Genomic DNA, 22,249 nt, shown 5'->3' with positions numbered 1-22,249 from the left:
CCTCAATTCCATCATCAGAGCCCTGATAAGATGGGCATGTGCTTCCTGCTGAAGCCACCCCTGTTTCACCAAACTTCCCTTCAATTGTGTGAATTCAGCCTTAAACGCATGTGTGTGCATATGCACACACACACACACATGCAGTCTCTCTCTCACACACACACACACAGCATTAGCTATATTGGGAGAGGCAACTGAGAGAAGTTTCATTCATAAGTAACTCACTGTAAAGCTAGTGTCTCAAAGAAATTTAGAATACTGTATGCCACCACATACAGCTGTGCAAGTTATTCATTGCACAGACTACAACGTGAATAGGACCCCCAACTCTGTGCAGTGTCCAATCTGCACAATTGTACATGGCAGCCCTGCAGGGACTCTGAGAATATTTGTATAATTTTGGTATGAAAGTAAGAGGCTTTGGCTGTGTTGGCTAATCTGAGAAAGCAGGTTGGGAAAGAGTATGATAAGGGAGCAAAGAGGAAGGTAGCAATGAGAAAGGAATCACTGTAAAAGCAGTAGCAAGTAATTCCCTGCCAGTGCCTCACCTGAAGCGCCTTCTTGCCCTGTGCTGATGTTACATTTTGACCCCTGGTGGATTCTAGAGCAGAAGCCACAACAATATCTCAATATTCCATTCCACCTCTATTGTTACTACAGTAGAAGTCATAAGATTCAATGTTAAAAGATTCAGTTTATTGACAGCTTTTTGTGAAAAAGTCATGTCTGTCATTTATATCTATAGACTTATAATTGTAAAAATTACCTTTAGGTTGTCTTACTTGTTTTTTCCCATTGGCCTTTTCTTGTTTTACTTTCCTTTCTTCACATGTATTCCCCTGAGAAAGGGAGGACAGATGAGGCACAAGACTGAGGAAATTAGAAGAGGATTTGACAGGAGAGGAGAGAGCCAGAAAATACTGGGACAAGGTGGAAGAGAGATCACTAGAGAGAGAGAGGAAGTGAGGAGAGAAAAAAGCCAAAAACAGGAGAGAAAAATGTCACAGAAGTAGAGAGAACTTAAATTTGAGTCTTAAATTCAAATGATGTTCCAAAATGTCTCATCAAAAATGTCTTTATTCTTTCCGATGGAGCCCATTGTTAAATTTCACAGTTTCTCCCACTCTTTTTCTTTTTAGCCCTGGTTTCATAAACAGAATGAACCTGGCTGCTTAGGATTCCAAGGGTTTGATTTGCGGTAGTTAAGAGGAAAGTGGAAAAGAAAGATGGGTGGGGGAGGGGAGGACTCCCAGTATTTCTTAAATGAGTTCCCTCTTTCTTTTTTGCCGGGGCGGGGTGGTGGGGGGGTGGTGGTTCGCGGGCCTCTCACTGTTCTGGTCTCTCCCGTTGCGGAGCACAGGCTCCGAACGCGCAGGCTCAGCGGCCACGGCTCACGGGCCCAGCCGCTCCGCGGCATGTGGGATTGTCCTGGACCGGGTTTGGGGGCACAAACCCGTGTCCCCTGCATCGGCAGGCGGACTCTCAACCACTGCGCCACCAGGGAAGCCCTCTTTTTCTTATTTCTTGAATCTCTATCCTTTGTCTCATTTCTTTCCATCTTGGAAGAATAACACGGGATTATAGATAAACCTATTGTTTGGGCTCACTGTAAAGAAATCAGCAAAGTTAAGGAGAATAAAGCTTAGAAAGGTAAGAAATTGAAAGTCAATAAAGGAGAAAGATGGACCCAGATCCAGAGAAGATGGGTTTAGCCTGGGCCCTGCCTTGTAGCCTTTTCATAAAAACAGTACATTTGCAGTGCCACTTTACCCAAAACCTTACTCAAAAAGGAGAAGAAATGTCATTCTTTCAAACTGCTGAGAGGTTGGAGAGATGAATTGGAGACCATGGTCCCCAACTAGCCCTGCCCAGGAGTTGTGTGAATGTGAATCTGATGGGGTTAATAGAAACAGTGATTTGTTTTACTGCCATGGGAGCAGTTATTATTCTGGCTCCTGCCTAGAATAGAAATCAGATTTACAAACTCACTTTCCGTCTACATTCAGTCTAAATTCAATGGGACAAGGGATTAAAATTCTACTAATCTTTGCTTTTCTTGGGGTGAAGAGTGTTGAGTGTGAAAGGGGAAAAAAGAAGTGATTCAGAAGAGTGTGATAAGGGGGAAAGAAATGCTAATCAGAGGGAACATTGAAAAACTGTACAATCCTAAGTAAGGAAAAGTGAGAAGATACAGGAAAGGAAAGCGGGAAGAATGAGAAAGTACATGAAAGAAAACAAACAGGGAAAATAATTAATACTTCGTGAAAGCTGCATGCCAAACATGTATATTGTACCATCTTCGTGATTTAACAAGCGCAAGAGGGGAATTTCGCTGCACGTTTGCCGTATCTTTCCTCAGCTCCTGATTTCCGGAGCCCCATTTCAAGCTGCCTGGTAAATTTACATAGATGCGCCACCAGGACCACAAACGGGAGCTAAGAAAATCACAGCAGCAGAAAGGGCCTTGAGACAGCCAGTCGCGCCCTCCTCGTTCCCCCACCCATATGCACACACATTTGATAGCTGAGGAAACTGAGGCCCAGAGAGATTAAATGATGCGTTCATGAAACAGAGGAAGTGCAGTTAGGACTCAAACCTAGGGCTTTTGATTCTCAGTTCAGTGTTTCATAGCTGATTTCTTCACCTTTTCCTTCCAGATTTTCTTCCTTTTCCCAGCTTGCTTCATGGACTCACTACCTCCTAGTCATGTGGCCTCCCAAACTCTGTCCTCCTCAGTCCTTTTTTTCTCGTGTCCACACAGGTAGTTTAGTCATTAAAGCTTGTTGACTGTGTGTTCATGTCCTTGTTCTCATTTCATTGCTTCTTGCCTGGCCAAGACTTTGGTACCCTTCACCTAGACTATTATAATGACATTCTGCCTCTAGCCTCTTCCAGCTTCTCTTAGAGACTGCAGTCAGAGTATTCATCCTAAAATGTAATACTAATTTTGTCATTTCCTTGGCTTTCAGTGACTCCTCCTTACCTACCAAGTAGTACTTTCCAAACTCCTTAGTGTGGATTAAAACCTCCATGACCTGACTCCTGCCTTGCTTTCCAGCTGCCTTTCCTAAATTCAACATGCCCAGCCCTGTCTCATTCCTTTGATTTTGCCCACACTGTTCCTTATATCCAGGATGTCCTTGTTTCCCCTTTCCTAACTCAAAGACTGCTTCCTTCATAGAATCTTTCATGATTTTCTCTCTTGAGCTAAAATTAGTTCTCCACTTTTCTCATATAGGGCCTATAACATTCCTCTTTATGTTATTTGTGCACATGTCTTGAGGCCAGGTAATAGGTCCTGTTATTTATTTTTAATCTCTCCCAGAGCCTGTCACAGTGCCTCATATATAATAGATAGGCAATGAATGCTTGTTCAGTTGAACAAAATTGAGTTTGTGCCAGAAGACATGTAAAAGAATCAGTCACATATAAGATGAAAATAAAAGTATCAATGTCCTACATTAATTTCAAATTTCCATGGCTAAAATAAGGAGTGCTTCAGAATGTACAAAGAAGGTACTAATTATATGCTCCTGCACTAATTATGTATTAGTGGTAAGGCTGTTGCTAGATTTATCCTTGTCTTTAGAAAATAAGAGGAAAATGTTTGCCGGTGTAGGATATCTCTGGAATTTTTACAGATTTGATTTCTTTTTGAAATAAAATTTGGGATAGAAATTGATAGATGAAAATTCTATATATTGCGAATAAAATTTTGTATTTTTCTTATAAACTATGATAGCATTTTCCTACATTGTTTTCAGGTTTATCACACATTTATTTTATTTATTTATTTATTTTTGGCTGCGTTGGGTCTCGCAGGCTCTAGAGCACAGGCTCAGTAGTTGTGGCACACGGGCTTAGGTGCTCCACGGCATGTGGGATCTTCCCAGACCAGGGCTTGAACCTGTGTCCCCTGCCTTGGCAGGCGGATTCTTAACCACTGCGCCACTAGGGAAGCCCCTGTTTTCAGGTTTAATACTGTAGATTGGAATATAGGTAAAACCACATTACAGTGAAGTTCACCTGGTTTTTTGGACACTAAATTCCAGTGGGAAGGCCCAAAGACAAATCCCACTTGTATAAATAGCTTTCCTATAATCATTTGCTTTTTAAAAATTTTATTGAGCTAACATTTATTTGTAACATTATATGAATTTCATGTGTACAACTTTATATTTCTATTTCTGTATATCTTACAATGTGCTCCCCACCAAAAATTTATTTTCCTTCTGTCACCATACACTTGATCCCCTTTACCCATTTAGCCCTCCCCACCAATCATTTGCTTTTTTTTTTTTTGGTAGTACTCTTGCAAAAGTGACTAAAAATGTCTTCAAGTGTTTTTGGTATTTTTTTCCTCTCCATTTACATTTAGTTAAGTGTGCTTCTGTGTTCCTTCCATGATGTTCTTTTATGTGCATGACTGGAGCTGAGGCCCATTCTACCCACCCCCAGAAGTTAGACAGTAACTTAGAAGTGGGTCAGCAGCAAGTAAGGGGAGAAATCTCCACCGGTGCCTACAAGACAGCCTCTACTTCAAATACTTGTTACAGGTTAAAGATCCCAAGCCATGGAAATATGTAAGGAAAATGGTAATTAAATGGTATCACCTGACAGCGAAGCAGAAGCCAAAGACGTAAGCAGGAAGAAAAGAGGGGCTAGGTGGTTTTAGATTTACCAAGAAATTGCGCTGTGGATCAATTCCCTTCCAAATCAGTAGGAATAAGAGGCCGTATCATGTTCAGGTTCTGCCCGCAGAGCTACCTCGGGAGTGGTTCACGCCCAGTGAGTTAGACATTCAGGGAACTAGGGAACTCTATCAGCACAGAAAAAAGCAAAGTGATGCCTACCACTTGAAAGATAGCATGAATATAGTCTTTGAGGCAGTTTCTGCAGGATAGGACTCTCACAATGGAGCAAAGGCAGGAAGGGAATGCATCAAAACATCTAGCTGGATTCCTTTGTTCTTAACTACTCTGTTCTAGGACCCAGAGGTGACTGCTCGATACCAGGGATCACAAAGAAATGTAGTGGAATTTGTTTCATACCTGAAGTGTCTGAATCAGTTCTCCTGCTCCTGTAAAAATAAATAGCACATTTCAAAGTTTTGGCAGTATAACCACAAATACTTAGAAAAGAACTACTAAGTATGAGATAATCATTCTCTAAGTACTTTGTAGGTAGTAATGAAACATATTTAGCAAGCCAAGGGTATTATTCATTATAATACATCTTAGAGTAAAATTACCTAAATTTTCATAACATGTAAGCTATCCAACATGTAAAAGCTGTAAAAGTGAGTTGTATGTAATTACATATAACCTATTTTTTTTTTTTTTTTTTTTTTTTTGTGGTATGCGGGCCTCTCACTGCTGTGGCCTCTCCCGTTGCGGAGCACAGGCTCCGGACGCGCAGGCCCAGCTGCTCCGCTGCACGCAGGATCCTCCTGGACCAGGGCACGAACCCGCGTCCCCCACATTGGCAGGCGGACTCTTAACCACTGCGCCACCAGGGAAGCCCTAACCTATTTTTATTGTAACTATCACCTGTCACTCAGTGAGGCTGTGACCATCCCTAACCTGCTACCTCTCGAGCCCCTGAAAATTCATTTGAGGTTGAGACTCCAAGAAGCTAACTGCTGCTGCTCTGGGGCTTCCGTAAACAGAGTCAGCTGTTTGATCACTATTTCTTTCTTTCTCTACAGTAGGGTCAGCAGATAGATCACACAGGAAGCTCTCATAGACACGTGGGGTACATTCTGGAATGGAGGGGTGACTGGGGTTACAGTGCCTACTCTGCTAGCTCTTCATCACAATCTCTATGGCCCTGATGGGAATCTTGTAGGTGAATAACATACCCAAGTATTTGTCCAAGTTAATACACTTCTTATGGTTTAGTGGATAAAATAGGAGACTAGCTGTCAGTTTTTCAGGCTATTTCACTTTCAGAGATGTCTTTGGATAAAGAAGTTTGTTTTCTGCATGCCTGATTTTTAAAATTAATATCAAAAAATACTTATTTTTGTAACCTCATTGACATGCTAAAATATAAACTTGTCAGCTAATTTTCACCAAATCTTTGTTCCTTGGCTACATTTCAGTAACTCTTTTGGAAGTATTGCTGTTTGAGTAAAAGGGTTTGGGAAGAATAATTATCCTTAGATAATATCTTCCCAGATAAATGTGCAAAGACATAATTCTGATCCATTTAAGAGGTCTGGCAAATCCATGCAGTTCAGGTTCTACAATGGATCTTAAGGTTAAATTAGTAATTTTCTGAGAAGTTTGCAAACAACTACTCATGTACCAAGTAGGTCTGGTGATTTAAATAAGGTTGAGTTTAATGATAAAAGTTTTCAAGAGACTGAGAAGTATCAAGAAAGTGTACTTAAAAAAAAATAGGTGCAAATTAAAATAAAGCCTGCCATTATCCTCTTTAAAACAAAGGGAAGAGTCACAGTAGTACTATTGCCAAGGTATGGGAAGGAATATAAATGCTTTATAAAGTAAATCCTTCACTTCTAAAGCACCTAAAATGACATTATACAAGTCTCCAGCGTCTTTCACTCATCTAGATTTAAGTTGCTCAATTTACATTTTAAAGACCAATGAATCTGAGGGCAAAATATTCAATGATGTCATTGTTTAATTTTTTTTCCATTGTTCCAAAGTATACGGTTAGAAAGTGTCACTGAAATCCATGGTCTTGGAGAAGAAAAATGAATATATACTAGAATTTATTTATCACTCTCATGGTGTCCTGACTTAATCCTGCAATTGTCCCAGGATTAAGCATCAGTGAATCCCATTCTGTTCTTTGATCTTATCACATCTTTCATTTATAATGAACATTCTCAAATTAGGCTCTAGCTAGTAATTAAGTTCCTGATGTAAATAGGCAATAAAATATAACTTATGCTTGATTAAATTGGACTTAAGAGGATTAGTTAGAACCAAAATTTGTTTTTTGCTTTGTTTTTATCTATTTCTTTCTTTCTCTACAGTAGGGTCAGCAGATAGATCACACAGGAAGCTGAGAGACTGAAGGGCAGGGCCTGGAAGAGTTTGGGATTTGCCAACCAAGATCCTTTTCAATCTTTAAAATTCTAAGATTTTTGCTATTTATATAGGCATTCATTTTCTCATCATTTCTAATAGTGATCATAATAGTGAGACTAACAAAATTTTGCACCTGCAGATCATTTTTCAACCTAAAAACTTAAGCTCTCTCTACAATTTTTAATATTTAAAAAAACTGCTAAGAGCTTATCTAATGCTCAGAGGATTTTTAGGGTAGTGAGACTGTTCTTTTTTTTTTTTTTTTTTTAGTGAGACTGTTCTTTATGTGGATACATTGTCAGTATGCATGTGTCAAAACCCACAAAACTGTGCAACACAGAGAGTGAACCTTAAACTAGGGACTATAGTTAATAATAATATATCAATATTGTTCATTAGTTGTAACAAATGTACCACACCAATGCAGGTGTTAATAATAGGGGAAACTGGGGATGAGAGGAGGGTGAGGAGGTGGGTGGGGTGGGTATATGGGGCTGTATGTACTATCTCCTCAATTATTCTGTAAATCTAAAACTGTACTTTAAAAAAGTTTGCTAATTATTTTTTTTAAAGTTTTTTTTTTAAAGGCATTAAAAGTTAATCCAGTGCTTCAGGGCATCTATTATTTGCAAAAGGGCAAGGAAAGAAGTTGAAATGATTTAAACAGTTAACCTTGTTAGATTTTGAACTGTGTGTTTCTGAAGCCTTAGACAAGGGCGGGACACACTTTGAGACATAATGAATGAAATAAAGCAGAAGGAAGATGTCAGAATGATCAGACCTGATTAATTATTATTTAGGACAAATTGCTAGATTGGATGGATTCAATTTTATCTCATTTGTTTTTTAGAAATCTTATGCTTTTCTATGAAAGTCATACTCATACACAGCAAAAGATATATTTTCTATTGAGTGGCACCTGCTTCTATACCTTTGCCTCTTACATTCTTTGCTTTTCTCTCACTACTTCTGACAGATGATTGATGACTTTTTTTTTTTTTTGTGGTACGCAGGCCTCTCACTGTTGTGGCCCCTCCCGTTGCAGAGCACAGGCTCCGGAAGCGCAGGCTCAGCGGCCATGGCTCACTGGTCCAGCCGCTCCGTGGCATGTGGGATCTTTCCAGACCGGGGCACGAACCCGTGTCCCCTGCATCGGCAGGCGGACTCTCAACCACTGCGCCACCAGGAAAGCACCAATTGGTTACTTTTTAAATCTCCCTTCCTTCTTTCTCCTCTAACACATCAGACTTCTAGTAGTCCTCCTGGGCATTATTTAGTTCCACTGAAAGAACTCAGCGGTTACCATCAAGAAATAATAGATCAGTGTCCTGAGGGAAACTTCTCTATTTCAGCTACTTCTCCACCCTCAATCTGAAGCAGGAAAGTTTCTTCCATCTGGAAAATAAATAAAAGCATTCCAACCGAAAGCAGCAGAATACACATTCTTTTTAAGTGCATATGGAACATTCTCCAGGATAGATCACATGATGGGCCACAAAACAAGCCTCAGTGAACTTAAGAAAATTGAAATCATATCAAGCATCTTTTCCTACTACAATGCTATGAACTTAAGAAATCAACTACAAGAAAAAAACTGCAAAAGCCCACAAATACATGGAGGCTAAACAATATGCTACTAAACAACCAATGGATCACTGAAGAAATCTAACAGGAAATTGAAAAAAAATACCTAGAAAAAAATGAAAATAAAAATACGACGATCCAAAACCTATGGGACACAGCAAATGCAGTTCTAAGAGGGAAGTTTATATAAATACAATCTTACTTCAGGAAACAAGAAAAATCTCAAACAACCTAACTTTACACCTAAAGCAACTAGAGAAAGAAAAAACAAAATCCAAATTTAGTAGAAGGAAAGAAATCATGAAGATCAGAGCAGAAACAAATGAAACAGAGATGAAGAAAACAATAGAAAAGATCAATGAACTAAAATCTGGTTCTTTGAAAGGATAAACAAAACTGATAAACCTTTAGCCAGGCTCATCCAGAAACAAAGGGAGAGGGCTCAAATCAATAAAATTAGAAATGAAAAAGAAGAAGTTACAGCTGACACCACAGAAATACAAAGGATCATAAGAGACTACTACAAGCAACTATATGCCCCAAAAATGGACAACCTAGAAGAAATGGACAAATTCTTAGAGAGGTACAATCTCCCAAGACTGAACCAGGAAGACATAGAAAATATGAACAGACCAAACATAAGTACTGAAATTGAATCTGTGATTTAAAAACTCCCAACAAGCAAAAGTCCAGGACCAGATGGCTTCACAGCTGAATTCTATCAAACATTTAGAGAAGAGTTAACACCTATCCTCTGAAGCTATTCCAAAAAATTGCAGAGGAAGGAACACCTGCAAACTCAGTCCATGAGGCCACCATCACCCTGATACCAAAACCAGACAAAGATACCACAAAAAAAGAAAATTACAGGCCAATATCACCAATGAACTTAGATGAAAATATCCTCAACAAAATTCCAGCTAATCAAATCCAGCAATACATTAAAAGGATCATACACCATGATCAAGTGGGATTTATCCCAGGGATGCAAGGATTTTTCAATATTTGCAAATCAATCAGTATGACACACCACATCAACAAATTGAAGAATAAAAACCATGATCATCTCAACAGATGCAGAAAAAGCTTTTGACAAAATTCAACACCCATTTATGATAAAAACTCTCCAGAAAGTGGGCATAGAGGAAACCTACCTCAAGATAATAAAGCCCATGTATGACAAACCCACAGCTAATATCATGTCAATGGTGAAAAACTGAAAGCATTTCCTCTAAGATTAGGAATAAGACAAGAATGTCCACTCTCACCACTTTTATTCAACATAGTTTTGGAAGTCCTAGCTATGGCAATCAGAGAAGAAAAAGACATGAATTGATTTTTTTTTAATTGGGGTATAGTTGATTTACAATGTTGTGTTAGTTTCTGCTGTACAGTGAAGTGAATCAGCTATATGTATACATATATCCCCTCTTTTTTGGATTTCCTTCCCATTTGGGTCCACCACAGAGCATTGAGTAGAGTTCCTGAGAACAACAGGTTCTCATTAGTTATCTATATGAATTGATTTTTAATATATTTTTAAATCCAAACTTCAAAGCTCTTGGTCATATAGGAAAAATTTCTGAAGAAGCCTCCCTTGAATTTGACCTGATTGTTCTTCCTATGGCTATGAAGGGGAATCCCCATTTTGGCTCCAGGGCCTCAGGAGAAGCCCTCACAAGCCTTGCTCAGCCCTGCTTTGTACCTAGGACTGGCTTCTCATAAGGCAACAGTTCTCAAACCTGATTGTACATTTGAACCACTGGGAGGCCTATTACAACACAAAATGCTGAGACTATCCCAGAGTTTATGATTCAGCAGGGTGGGGTGGGCCTGAGAATTTACATCATTAACTGGCTCCCAGGTGATGCTGCTGACCAGCCACACATTAAGAACCACTGGTAGGGTTTCCCTGGTGGCGCAGTGGTTGAGAGTCCGCCTGCCGATGCAGGGGACGCGGGTTCGTGCCCCGGGTCTGGGAAGATCCCACATGCCGCGGAGCGGCTGGGCCCATGAGCCATGGCCGCTGAGCCTGCGCGTCCGGAGCCTGTGCTCCGCAACGGGAGAGGCCACAACAGTGAGAGGCCCGTGTACCACCAAAAAAAAAAAAAAAAGAACCAATGGTATAGAAACCCTAGATAAGACACGATGCTTTGCTGAAGCATACAACCAAAAGTATTGAAATTATAATCAAGATCCAACACCTTGAATGTATTGGCACTTGGATCTAGAGGCCCTAGAACTGCGAGAAATGTGACTGCCCAGGGGCAAAAGCAAATGTTACTCTGACTTCAAGGCTTAAGAATCCTCTAAGGATCATCCATATTCCTTTCCTTCCCTGGACCCCTTCTTAGCTGGGAAAGAAGGTTAAGAAGAAAGCCAGTTTTGAACACTTAACCCTCAGTCAATTAAGATATTTTGTTTTCTGTTTTTGTTTTTGTTTTGACAGAATAGCCAACTTTCTTTTATCTACGCTATTGGAAATGAAGTAATAGTGACAATAATGATCATTTGCTGACCACCTAACATGTCCCATTTATAATTGTTATGCAGTCAGTCAGCTTGGAACTCTATTCCCTCAGAGCTCCACCCTTCCTTCAGATCTCTGCCATTCCTCAGAGAAGCAGTTCCTGACCACTATCCCTCCTCCCTCCTCAAATCTTTCTGTTACTTTTTGTTTTCTCGCAGCACATTCCAGCGGCATAATATACTTTATTTGATTATTATCTATACCCTCCACTAAAATGAAACACTCCATGACTCGTTTTCACTGCTGTATTTCCAGTCTCTAGCACATAGAAGGTGCTCAGTAAATATTATTGAATGAGTGAGTGAAACTTTTAAAAAGTTTGTTTCCCTGTTTTCCCCTGTTCCTTTTTATATTTAAAAAGAACTTAGACATAATTCATGACATTCCTCATTTTCATTCTTGCTAATGTAGCATTTAGATCTCTATATTTTTCTCTGGTTTCTTATTAGCTGTTATTCCAGAATGGTCATATTAATTTTTATCTTTATAATACCACAGTGTCTCTCACATTCATCTTGCAATTGGGTATTACAATTATAAAAATAGTTTTTCAGATTATTAAGTTATTCATTGGAAATGTAGAAAAGGGAAAGGGGGGGCTTCCCTGGTGGCGCAGTGGTTGAGAGTCTGCCTGCCGATGCAGGGGACGCAGGTTCATGCCCCGGTCTGGGAAGATCCCACATGCCGTGGAGCGGCTGGGCCCATGAGCCATGGCCGCTGAGCCTGCGCGTCCGGAGCCTGTGCTCCGCAACGGGAGAGGCCACAACAGTGAGAGGCCCGTGTACCGCAAAAAAAAAAAAAAAAAAAAAAAAAAGGGTAAGGGATATGTAGAGAAGAAAATACAGAGAAGTGTAAAGATAAAAATACCTGTAAATACTCTAGCCTCTAACTCCAAAATGTGGACATCGTGATTCTGTTGTTTTCTTCAGCACACACCACTGACACCAGGCAGATGGCCCAGAATGCCAACTGAATGGTGTGAGAAGTTGGTGTGAAAATAAAAATTAGACAAGGTTGAATCAAATGTGGATAAGTGATTTGATTATGTTATCATTCAATTACATTGTATGTATGTCTGAGGATCTTCAGCAAACAATGCCCTAGTTGCAGGGACTTGAAAGCATGCACTTATTTACATACTTCACATCTCAGCATCACTTGGCATTTCCCTGCCTCACATACCTGGATTCTTCAGCCTTGAGAGCCGTGCTTTTAGAGTCTGTTGGCCTTATTTCAGAGGGCCTATCGCTCATCTCTTTGGATTTATTTGTCTCACCTTCTTCTGGAGTCAAGGTAGTTTGAAAACATCTTTCACCTTCGAAAGTTAGCATTAGGTTTGAGATGGTGACATGTTTTGAGGATTCTCTAAACTCATTCTTAATTTTTGTATATTGTAGACAACCAGCCTTCAGAATATTTTCCATTTTTTCCTTTGAAAATAACAGGCGGCAGCAAATCAGGGAGCAGAAGAGCATCATACAGAAGCAGATTATTTAAGGAGCAGTAATTATTTCATCTATATTTACTGAGTGGCCTCAAGTGCACAGGCACAATGATGAGGGGGGTGAGGCTTGGTATTGCACAGCCATTGAGAAGAGCCCAGGTGGGCGCTGGAGGCTGGCAGCATGGGGACCTGACACAGCACATGCTAAAACTCATGTGGTCAGGTATACCAATGTCACCTCACACAAGAAAATTAGGACTCAATTGCAGGACTTCCTCTCCCTGAATTGGCAGGAAAGGAAGGTTTTCTAGAAATGCCTTGACACCTGCTCCCCAATCCAAGGTTGCTCTTGATTTAAGAGCATCTAATAGGTGACAGAAGTTGGAGGTTCCTAGTAATACTAAAGAGTTTGTTTTTCAAAAGACTTAGAATCTAAAACATAGTACCCTAAAATATCTCCTGTTCTAATGTCCTGGTTTCTGTTAATACACCACTTCTGTCGCTCCCCACCTTCCTTAGAATCTCTCTCAGGCCTCAGAGCAATAGGTCAACCGGTCTTAAGGACTCTGTCTCTCTTGGACTTCTCTGGTGGTCCAGTGGTAAAGAATCTGCCTTCCAATGCAGGGGACGTGGGTTCGATCCCTGGTCAGGGAACTGAGATCCCATGTGCCGCAGACTACAGAGACCATGAGCTCTGAAGCCCGCACACCACAACCAGAGAGAAGCCCATGCCCCGCAATGAAAGATCCCGCGTACTGCAACTAAGACCCTATGCAGCCAAAAATTAAAATAAATAAATAATAAATCTTTAAAAAAAGACTCCGTCTCTCTGATGTCCTTCACATCTGCACCTTCTTCCTCCCTTTGTTATTACATAGTCCATCACCTCTATGGCTGTTCCTTGAAAATAATGCAATAATCTTCTCTAAAGCTAAAACATTTTTTTCTGACAATGAAAGTAATGTATATTTATCATAGAATATTTAGAAAATCCTAAGAGATATAAAGTTAGAGGGAGAAAATTATTGCTTGCTTGATGCCACAGGCCAGAAATAACTACCATGACACATTTCATTGCGATCTTTCTGTCCATTTACTTATTTTGAATGTGTCTGCTTTGTGGTCATAGCCCACATTTTTCACTTAATGATTTATTATAAAAATTTCCCCATGTTATTAAAAACTGTGTAAAGCTACTTGAATTTTTCTAATTAAAAATTATTTTTATTGTAGGAAACAGAAAATTCAGAAATATATAAAGAAGAAAACATCAATTGCTTATAAACTTGCAATCTAGAAATAAACTACTATTAACAATATGACTTTTCCCCCTCCTATTGTCTGTGTGTTTACATGCATTTTTATGTAATAAGGATCATATTCTTTACTTCATTTTTCACTCAGGTTTACATCATAAACATTTTTCCAAGTAAAGAAAAATTCTCCAACAATTTTAACAGCTACAGAGTAGTCATTCGTTTAACTAATATTTCCTGAGTGACTATGATCTTGCCAGTCACTGTGGTTGCTCCTGAATGAGATAAACATGGTACCTGACCTTTGTGGATTTAAATTCATTTAGCCATTTCTCTGTGGTGGATGTTTAGTTTACTTCCGTATTTTCATTATTTCATTTTTATAAACATGGTATAGATGTGGTATGATTAACATCTTTATAGCTAAATCCTCATTCCTATTGATGATTAACTCCTTAAGAAAGATTCTTAAAAGTGGAATCACTGAGTCAAAGGGTGTCAACATTTCTAGGTTCTTGACTCATAATGATTTCAAGAAAGTTTGTTCCGATTCTCACCCTACCATGAATGTTTACAAGTTCCAAGGTGACCCCACCTTTACTAACACTGACTATTTTTATTCTTTTAATTAGCAGTTTTATAGATGAAATTTTTTTCAAGTTTGCATTTCTTTGATTACTAGTGAGGTAAAACTTTCCCACTAAATTCATTAGCTAGCGTTTTCTTCTTCTGGAAATGTCCATCTTTGCCCTCTGCCATTTTTCTGCTGTGGGCCCCACGGAGGTTTCTCAGCAGCAGTCTACACACTGATCTCTTTACTTGCCATCCATCCTTCCATCAGACTAATCTTTTAAAAACACAGCTTTCACTCCCTTACACAGAGATTTTGTGGCTAAGGTTTGCCCAAGGACTGAGTCTACACTTCTTATTTTGGCATTCAAGGTTTGCAAGCAACTTTCCATCCTATATCCTAATATTTTCCACATATGTTATGCTCCAGCCAAACTGATTTATTCTCAGATGTGTTTCTGTGTTTTTCCACTTTCTGGCCCTTTCTAAAGATGCTCACTTTGGGTATTTTATTTTCTTATTTCCACCTTCACTTCTTATTGAAATTTCACCCTATCCTTCAGTATACTTCATACTTTTGTGTACATTTAAACCTTAATATAGCCCTTGCATGATATTAATATCCTCATTTGAGAGGTGAGGAAACAGACTCACGCAGGTTCAGTGACTTGGCCAAACTAACATGCAGCAGGGCACGATTCCAACCCAGGGCTTCTGACTCTGATACCAAAGTTCCTTTTATCCCACCATAGCTTTCTACAGGGTTAAGTTGTATGGTATGGATGTGCACTGCCTGTTTCAGGGAACATCTTACAACTCTTTTACACCAGGGTTCAGGTAGCGGAACTCATTGTTAATATTAGGTTACTAAGAGTAAGTTCCATAGCATTTTGATAATCGATGTCAGGTAGCTTTTACCAAAGAAGGTGAAAGAGAGTGATTATTAGAGAATGAAAGTCTTCCATGTCACATACCTCTTCCTCCCGCTTGGCCCTGAGTATGTCATCATTTTCAAACACCACTGTGACATTGCAGATGTCCGTGACTTCTGTGACTTCTGTGACAATCCTTATATCTGGGGCCTCGGTGACCTCATTTTCTGGAGTATCTGTGACATCGGTGACATCGGTGATGTCCGTGAATTCTGAGAAATCAATGCTTTCTATGCCATTGATGAGGTCTGAACATGTGTACAGGTGTGGGGTCTGTACAGCTGTGAAGGCTGCAATATCTGTGATGTCCACTGCCCCTGTGATGTCTGTGCTGTTTTTGATTTCTGAGAGGCTGAAGACTTCTGACACTTTGGAAGCTTTGGCTTTCTCCTCATTCAAGAGGGAGATGAGTTCCACCCACTGACGGAATAGGGTGTCTTGCTTGCATGCAGGGGCACAGAGCTGTAGGTAGTAGGCTCGGCCACTCACCAGCTTTACTTTGATGCGCATATTCTCAGCATCATGCACAGAAAGAGTCACAAACTGCAGAGGGAGAAACCTGCAGACAAATGCAAATATCATCTGGAGGCCTGATTGGAAACTATCATGAGGACTTTCCTTTTATAGCAGTTTGTGGCGTGAGACTCAGGACAACAGGCGTGTCTCTCTGACAGGCCTGGGGAGGGGCAGGCATGGGATGGGGCAGGACCTTCTTGTGGCCATATGTTCCCAGGTCTGGTTCTTAGCTTTTGAGGGTCAAAACTTTGATTTTTCGTACAGGTAATCAGGCTCCTGAGGGCCATCTGGCCTGAATCATACTAAGACTCTCATGAACTAAAATATCAACTATTTACTGTTTATTTAGGAGAAGTTGTCCCATTTAGTTAATCCTGCAAGGTTGAGACTGAGAGAAGTTAGTGATTTTCTGTGGGTCCTACAGCAAGTTGGTGGCTTGAGACAAGACCAGAGCTAATTCTGATGGAAGTTGGGATAGGGTGGGGGGAATGTTCTAGTGAGGCATTTTATTATGAGCCCTCAGTTCCTGTTACTTAGGTTTAAGTTTTGAAAAGTGAATGGCCTGTTTGACTTCCAGGTTGTCAAACTGTCTCCCCAGACTTTAAGGATGTGACTCTCTCATCTGCAGCAGGGAGCACAAGTGAGATGCTCCCTTGGACCACTTGTCATCTGTGTTTCTATTCTCAGCTCCTCAGGGGTAAAGCATGTTTTCTGAGAGGTCTTTAACCTCTTCTCTTTATAACTCACCTGGTGAGCACCAGATTCTCCGGAGAAGGAGATGTCAGAAGACTTTTAAAAAGGGGTTCTGAATCTTTCTGGGCGGCGGGTGTCAGATGTGCCAACAGCATCACGTTGGGGGTCTTGAGGGTGGGACTGGAAGAGCAGATGCCTACAGTCACCCAGTTGGCTCGGTTATGAAGGTAAATGGATTCACCTCTCCTGTTGACCTGAGGCAGAGAACAGGAAGAGGAGTTTTCTGTTAAAGTGTGTGGCCCTGACAACCTCGTTTACCCAAGCAGTGTAGGAATAAAGGAGAAACGAACCATGATGCCTTTGTTCAAGTGAATTCTTAGAGATATCACAGAGAACAGACAGACACAGTCTCTGACCTGTGGGGTCCACTGGGGAAGGCGAACATTAAACAAGTATGTCACTAAGTGTTGTTGTAAGTGTTACTAAGTTCAGGGTGCTGTGCTGTGGAGCACATCACAGAAAACTTGACTTGGGAGGAGGAAGGCAATGGTGTGCTGATAAGTGTGTAACCACTGTCTCTAGGGAGATACTCATAAGTTTATTATCAATTTCACTGGTATAAAAGATGAGTAGCACACAATTTACAGACAATGATATACCATACTCTTTATGTTAAATCCATACAACCAATTGATTCTCCCAGAAGTCAAACTTGTATCCATAACCTCAAGATAATAGTAAAATGTAGTAATATAATAGGAATGATGAGTTTTGAGTATTTGTTGCCTTTGGTTTTTTTGGGGGGGGTACTTTAAAAAAAAACATTTACTTATTTATTTATTTCCGCTGTACTGGGTCTTAGTTGCGTCATGTGGGCTTTTAGTCACAGCATGTGGACTTCTTAGTTGCAGCATGCAGACTCTTAGTTGTGGCATGCATGCGGGATCTAGTTCCCCGACCAGGGTTCAAACCCAGGCCCCCTGCATTGGAAGTGCAGAGTCTTACCCACTGGACCACCAGGGAAATCCCTTGTTGCCTTTGTTTTGAATAGTTTTATTTTTATTTTTTTTTGCGGTACGCAGGCCTCTCACTCTTGTGGCCTCTCCCGTTGCGGAGCACAGGCTCCGGACGCGCAGGCTCAGCAGCCATGGCTTACGGGCCTAGCCGCTCCGTGGCATGTGGGATCTTCCCGGACTGGGACACGAACCCGCGTCCCCTGAATCAGCAGGCGGACTCTCAACCACGGCGCCACCAGGGAAGCCCCTGAATAGTTTTATTTATAAGTTTATATAATTTAATTCTTAACGATGGCTGTGTTTAACAACTGACTTGTAAACTTCCTGAACACTTACCAATCGGACAGCTGCAGCACACCCTCACCATAGGGTCAGAAAATCCTCCCCTGAGGAAGGGACCTCTAGCTGAGACCTGAACAATGTGGGACATAGACTGGCTGAGAATCTCTGCCAGTTGGAAGAGGAGGAGACTGGAAAGTGGGTAGACAGGGATGCGAAGGAAGCCAGAGAGGGGAAACACTTGGTTTCTCAGCTGTACATTAACTGCTTCAAAAACATAAATGACTTAAAAGCAAATATATTTAGAAAGAGATTGTAGCCTACACTATTGAATACCTACCCAAAGCCATGCTCCTATTCATCGGATTAATGGAATTCTGGTTTTGTCCAGTATCCACCCCTCAGGGATGCTGCCCCAGCTGAGGAGCTAAATCCTGATCCACCTAAACTGGTCATGGTGATCCATTCCATCCCCTGGCCAGTGATTGCTCTCAGCAGGCCCTGGCCAATGAGACACTGCTGGGGGCCTCCTGGAGGCTCTGGGAAAGGGTTCTCAGCCCTCACAGACAGTTCAAGGATGAGACACATCCCTTCCGTTGCTGGCAGCTGTCATGTCCTGTTTGCATGTGATATCACGAAGGGAGTGAATTTGAGGGTGACAACAAAAAGAGACAACCCGGGTCCCTGATGACTCCCAAGAGTGAGTTGGTGTCCTGTGGTTCTTTCACTCTACTTGAGATAATTGTTCTTTTTCGCTCACAGTTGAGTCAGGAACCTTGATAACTTGCTGCCAAAGACATACCGACCACAAGAGGTTGTGTGTGTTAAAGGGAATAACATACCCAGTTAAGACATGGGGCCATGTCTGATTTATAGAATGCTGACTGCCTCTCCCAGTGTTCATTAGAGCTTGCAAATGGTTATTTGAAAAAGGTGCAGAAGTGTGAAAAATAAAATAAAAAGATTATTAGTAGGAAAGAAGCGCACAGAAGGTAAAGAACATCAAATCGCGGCATCACATGCTTTCTGGGGCATGACTTAAACATTAGTGTTCTTTGAGGCATCACCTCCCTCCTATGGTGTCTGGAAGTGAGGAGGTCTCCCGTCAGTGCAGAGAATGTGTGTATGTTGTCGTTCCTGTCACTCCTTTGTAGAATCAGCCGAGGAGCTGCTTAAATGGGCATGTTTCACGTTAGACTTGGTTGTGACATTTTCAGGAAGTTTAAGGGTATGGCCCACACCATTGAACTCATTTCCCTGTTTCTTTGTCTGAGTTTTTTTTTTTTTCCCTTTGGCCATACCTCACAGCATGCGGAACTTCCCCAACCAGTGATCGAACCTGCACCCCACTGCAGCGGAAGCACAGAGTCTTAACCACTGGACCGTCAGGGAAGCCCCTGTCTGAATAATTTAATGTTGAATGTTTAGCGGAAAGTTAGAACTGCTCTCAAATGCATTGAAGTGTAGTTTCATTCATCATGTAGGTACATTTTTAGGAGAAGGAAACTTTTCTCCCTGGCACAATTTGACAATTATATTTTACCTTCAGAACTAAGAACCAAAATGCATTTTAATCCCTAGTTGTGTCATAGATGTTATTCTTTAAAATGTCTCCTAAGTTAAGGAGGTATCTGAGTGCTTTCCTGTGGCAGAATATTCTAAAAATGACTATAATCTCTTTGTGTAGTTTTGGGGAGATGATGATAGAATGAAAATTTCAGTAGACTTGGGACAGAATTTCTAGGTAAGAGTTTGTTGGGAAAATTTGAAATGAATTTTCCTTTTACATCATAATTATTTTAGGTTGTTTGAAGTTCCCACACTGTTCCTTTAATTGTATCACACATTCCCTTGCCGCATTAAAACAATTTTTCCAACCTTTTCTGTTGTCTTTGAGAAAATGAATTACCAAAGTTATTAGAACTTAATTCAGGGCTCAATTATTATTTACCTGGATAAAACTGCTCTCTAATATGGGAGGAGATACAAAAGGGGCATACTCTCCTTCATCCAACATATTTTGAAGCTCTCCTGGATCCTTGGAGCCTGGGACACAGATGTCATCTTGCTCGTCAATACTCGTAGTAGACTTGCTGTCATTCTTCTTCATTGTGCTTATGTATAAACCTCAGAAAGTTGAAGAAATGGAAATACAGTGAACAGAGACAGAGAAAATCTAATATAATAATTAAGTCGCCTCACTTTTCCACTAATTCAACAAATTTTATCAACATCTACGACATTCCAGGGACTGTGATGGGCACTGGAGATCCATGTGAATAAGACCAATAAGATGCCTGCCCTCACGCAGGTTACAGTCTCTGGGGAAACAGCGAGTAAGCAAGAAGATGTTGGGTGATAAGGGCTACAAAGACTCTGGATCAGATCCATGTGATAAAAAGTGTCTGGGGTGTGGGACTGGCAACAGAAATTAGTTAGGGTGGTTAGGGGAGGCCTCTCAGCATCCCCCCTCCCCAAACCATTATTTTCCACCTTCCTAATTAATGGTACCTCTATCCTTCCCAGCATGCATGGGCCTAAAGTCCTTTTCTGTAAGCAGGGTATACCATACTAACCTGAGACCATCTCTTCCTGACCATTCACCCACTACCGAGGCTTAGTGAACAGTGGGTATCTATCTAGTCACTGACAGCTGTACATCTCCTGCTGTCGCTCTGGCTCTCTCTCCAGAACCTGCTTCAGTAGACACCAATGGCTTTACATCATTGGATTTCACCTTTCATCTACCAGAAATCACAGAGTTCCAAGAAAGGAACAGGTCCTAGAATGCAATTCTGTTCAAACCTTCAGAAGGTCACTCTTCCTTCTTCACAAACTCCATGCCGGTTAGAGGAAAGCAGTAAGTTCTGAATGTTTATTTCCACCTCAGTCCTTTCTCAGAGATCCTTCTTTTCCTTTCCCTGGCCAAGCTAGAGAGTAGCAGTGAACATGCCCCATCTCTGTCCCAGCCAGGGCCTGGGACACAGAGGCCACCGCTGCCTGCTATCCCATGAGCGTGTGACCCTGGGAATTCTCATCAGACCTTCTGCTGGTGACAACACAATGCCCCCCTCCAGCGCATCTTACACATGAACATAGGGAAAGTGAAATAACTCAAGAGAAAGTGAAATAGTCCAGAGGAGCCAAAATGTAAAAAGAATGAGACAGATCATTCAGGAAAAAAAGAGAGAGATAAAACAACAACAATCAGCTGAAACAGAGAGGATGGAAAATAATAACCAACAAAATATATTTAGTTCTTGCTTTGTGGCAGGCAATAATAGCTTTACATGCACTGTCTCATTTGATTCTAAAAGCACTATGAACTAGCATTTTTAAGATGCTTATTTTATACATCATGAGGCTTGGAGAGGGAAAGTAACTTACCCGAGGTCATACCTTATAAGTCCCCACACCAGGAATCAGAACCTCATAGTCTGACTAGAGGAGCTTATGCCATGGCCTAAGGTTCAGTCCTGCCCTGAGTGCTTGGAAAGATGGATGTGAGAATCGGCAAGGGTGCGAGGGGTCAGGATAGGTCAGGACGTATGGGAAAAAGGAAAAGGAGGGTGAATCAGAGACAACAGAAGGTGCCTTCCCCTTCTTCCTATTCTCTTCCCTTCCTGAATTATTTAGTCCTAAATCCATTAGCTGGGACAAAGGGAGGCAGGACTCTGTAATGAGGGGAGTGAGGAGCCACAGCTCAGGACACAAGGGAGGCAAGAGGGCATCTATTACCAGGAGAAGGGGTGCAGCCCATTGTAAGAAACCAGGGCCGAGCAGCCTGAGGAGGGGGTCCGAGAGGGAGAGAGGACGGTGGCAGAGATGGGTAATATGTTCATGCAGGGGAATTGATCTAATAAAATAGGAGACCATGAGACTCTATGTAAATTAAAATTTCGATGAGGAACAGAATATTTAGTTCAAAGTACCTCTCACCAACATATTTATCAGTGTCAAGGGGAAAAAATAACTGTACAGTGAAGAAGCCGGGCAGACACCGTCTCAGTGAAGTGATGAGTGAACACTATCAGTAATGGGAAAAACCAAAATGATGTACCACCTTACAGGATGCAACGAGATGCACATATCATTCTGTGATATTCCTCCCAAAGATGCATGACCTGAATCCAATTATTAGGAAACATCAGACAGATCCAAATTGAGGGACATTCTACAGAATAACTGGCCTGTGATCTTAAAAAATGTCAAACTAACGAAAGTCAAAGAAAGAGTATAGAGCTGTTCCAGACTGAAGGGGGCTAAAGAGACACGACAGTGATTCTGAACTGGATCCATTGGCCGTGCAGGCCATTACTGGGACAACTGGCAAACGCTGAGTGGGGTCTTGGGATTAGGTGGTGGTAA

The 22,249-nt window shown here is 41.1% G+C and overlaps 1 protein-coding gene across 1 annotated transcript; it reads right to left on the bottom strand.

Moving 5' to 3' along the window:
- Positions 1 to 811: 811 nt before the first annotated feature.
- Positions 812 to 20,467, bottom strand: GARIN2 (golgi associated RAB2 interactor family member 2). The gene is made up of 7 exons (XM_060293638.1): positions 20,458 to 20,467; positions 19,833 to 20,008; positions 16,641 to 16,840; positions 15,420 to 15,936; positions 12,358 to 12,605; positions 5,052 to 5,080; positions 812 to 945 (listed from the first exon to the last, which is right to left on the bottom strand). Exons 1-7 carry the CDS (start codon positions 20,465 to 20,467, stop codon positions 812 to 814), a joined length of 1,314 nt encoding a protein of 437 aa, XP_060149621.1.
- Positions 20,468 to 22,249: the final 1,782 nt, after the last annotated feature.

The sequence above is a fragment of the Globicephala melas genome, chromosome 2 (genome assembly GCF_963455315.2).
Source record: "Globicephala melas chromosome 2, mGloMel1.2, whole genome shotgun sequence".
NCBI classification, from domain to species: Eukaryota; Metazoa; Chordata; class Mammalia; order Artiodactyla; family Delphinidae; genus Globicephala; species Globicephala melas.
Note: the sequence above shows the minus strand (reverse complement) of the source record. Positions and strands in the feature narration are given on the sequence as shown.

Excerpts from the sequence above, each read along its gene's own strand:
- GARIN2 (XM_060293638.1), bottom strand. Across the intron at positions 16,841-19,832 it reads TAGAGAGCAGTTTTATCCAG|GTCAACAGGAGAGGTGAATC; the intron begins GTAAATAATAAT and ends TCTCTGCCTCAG. Across the intron at positions 946-5,051 it reads AACTGATTCAGACACTTCAG|TGATCTCTCTTCCACCTTGT; the intron begins GTATGAAACAAA and ends CTCTCTCTCTAG.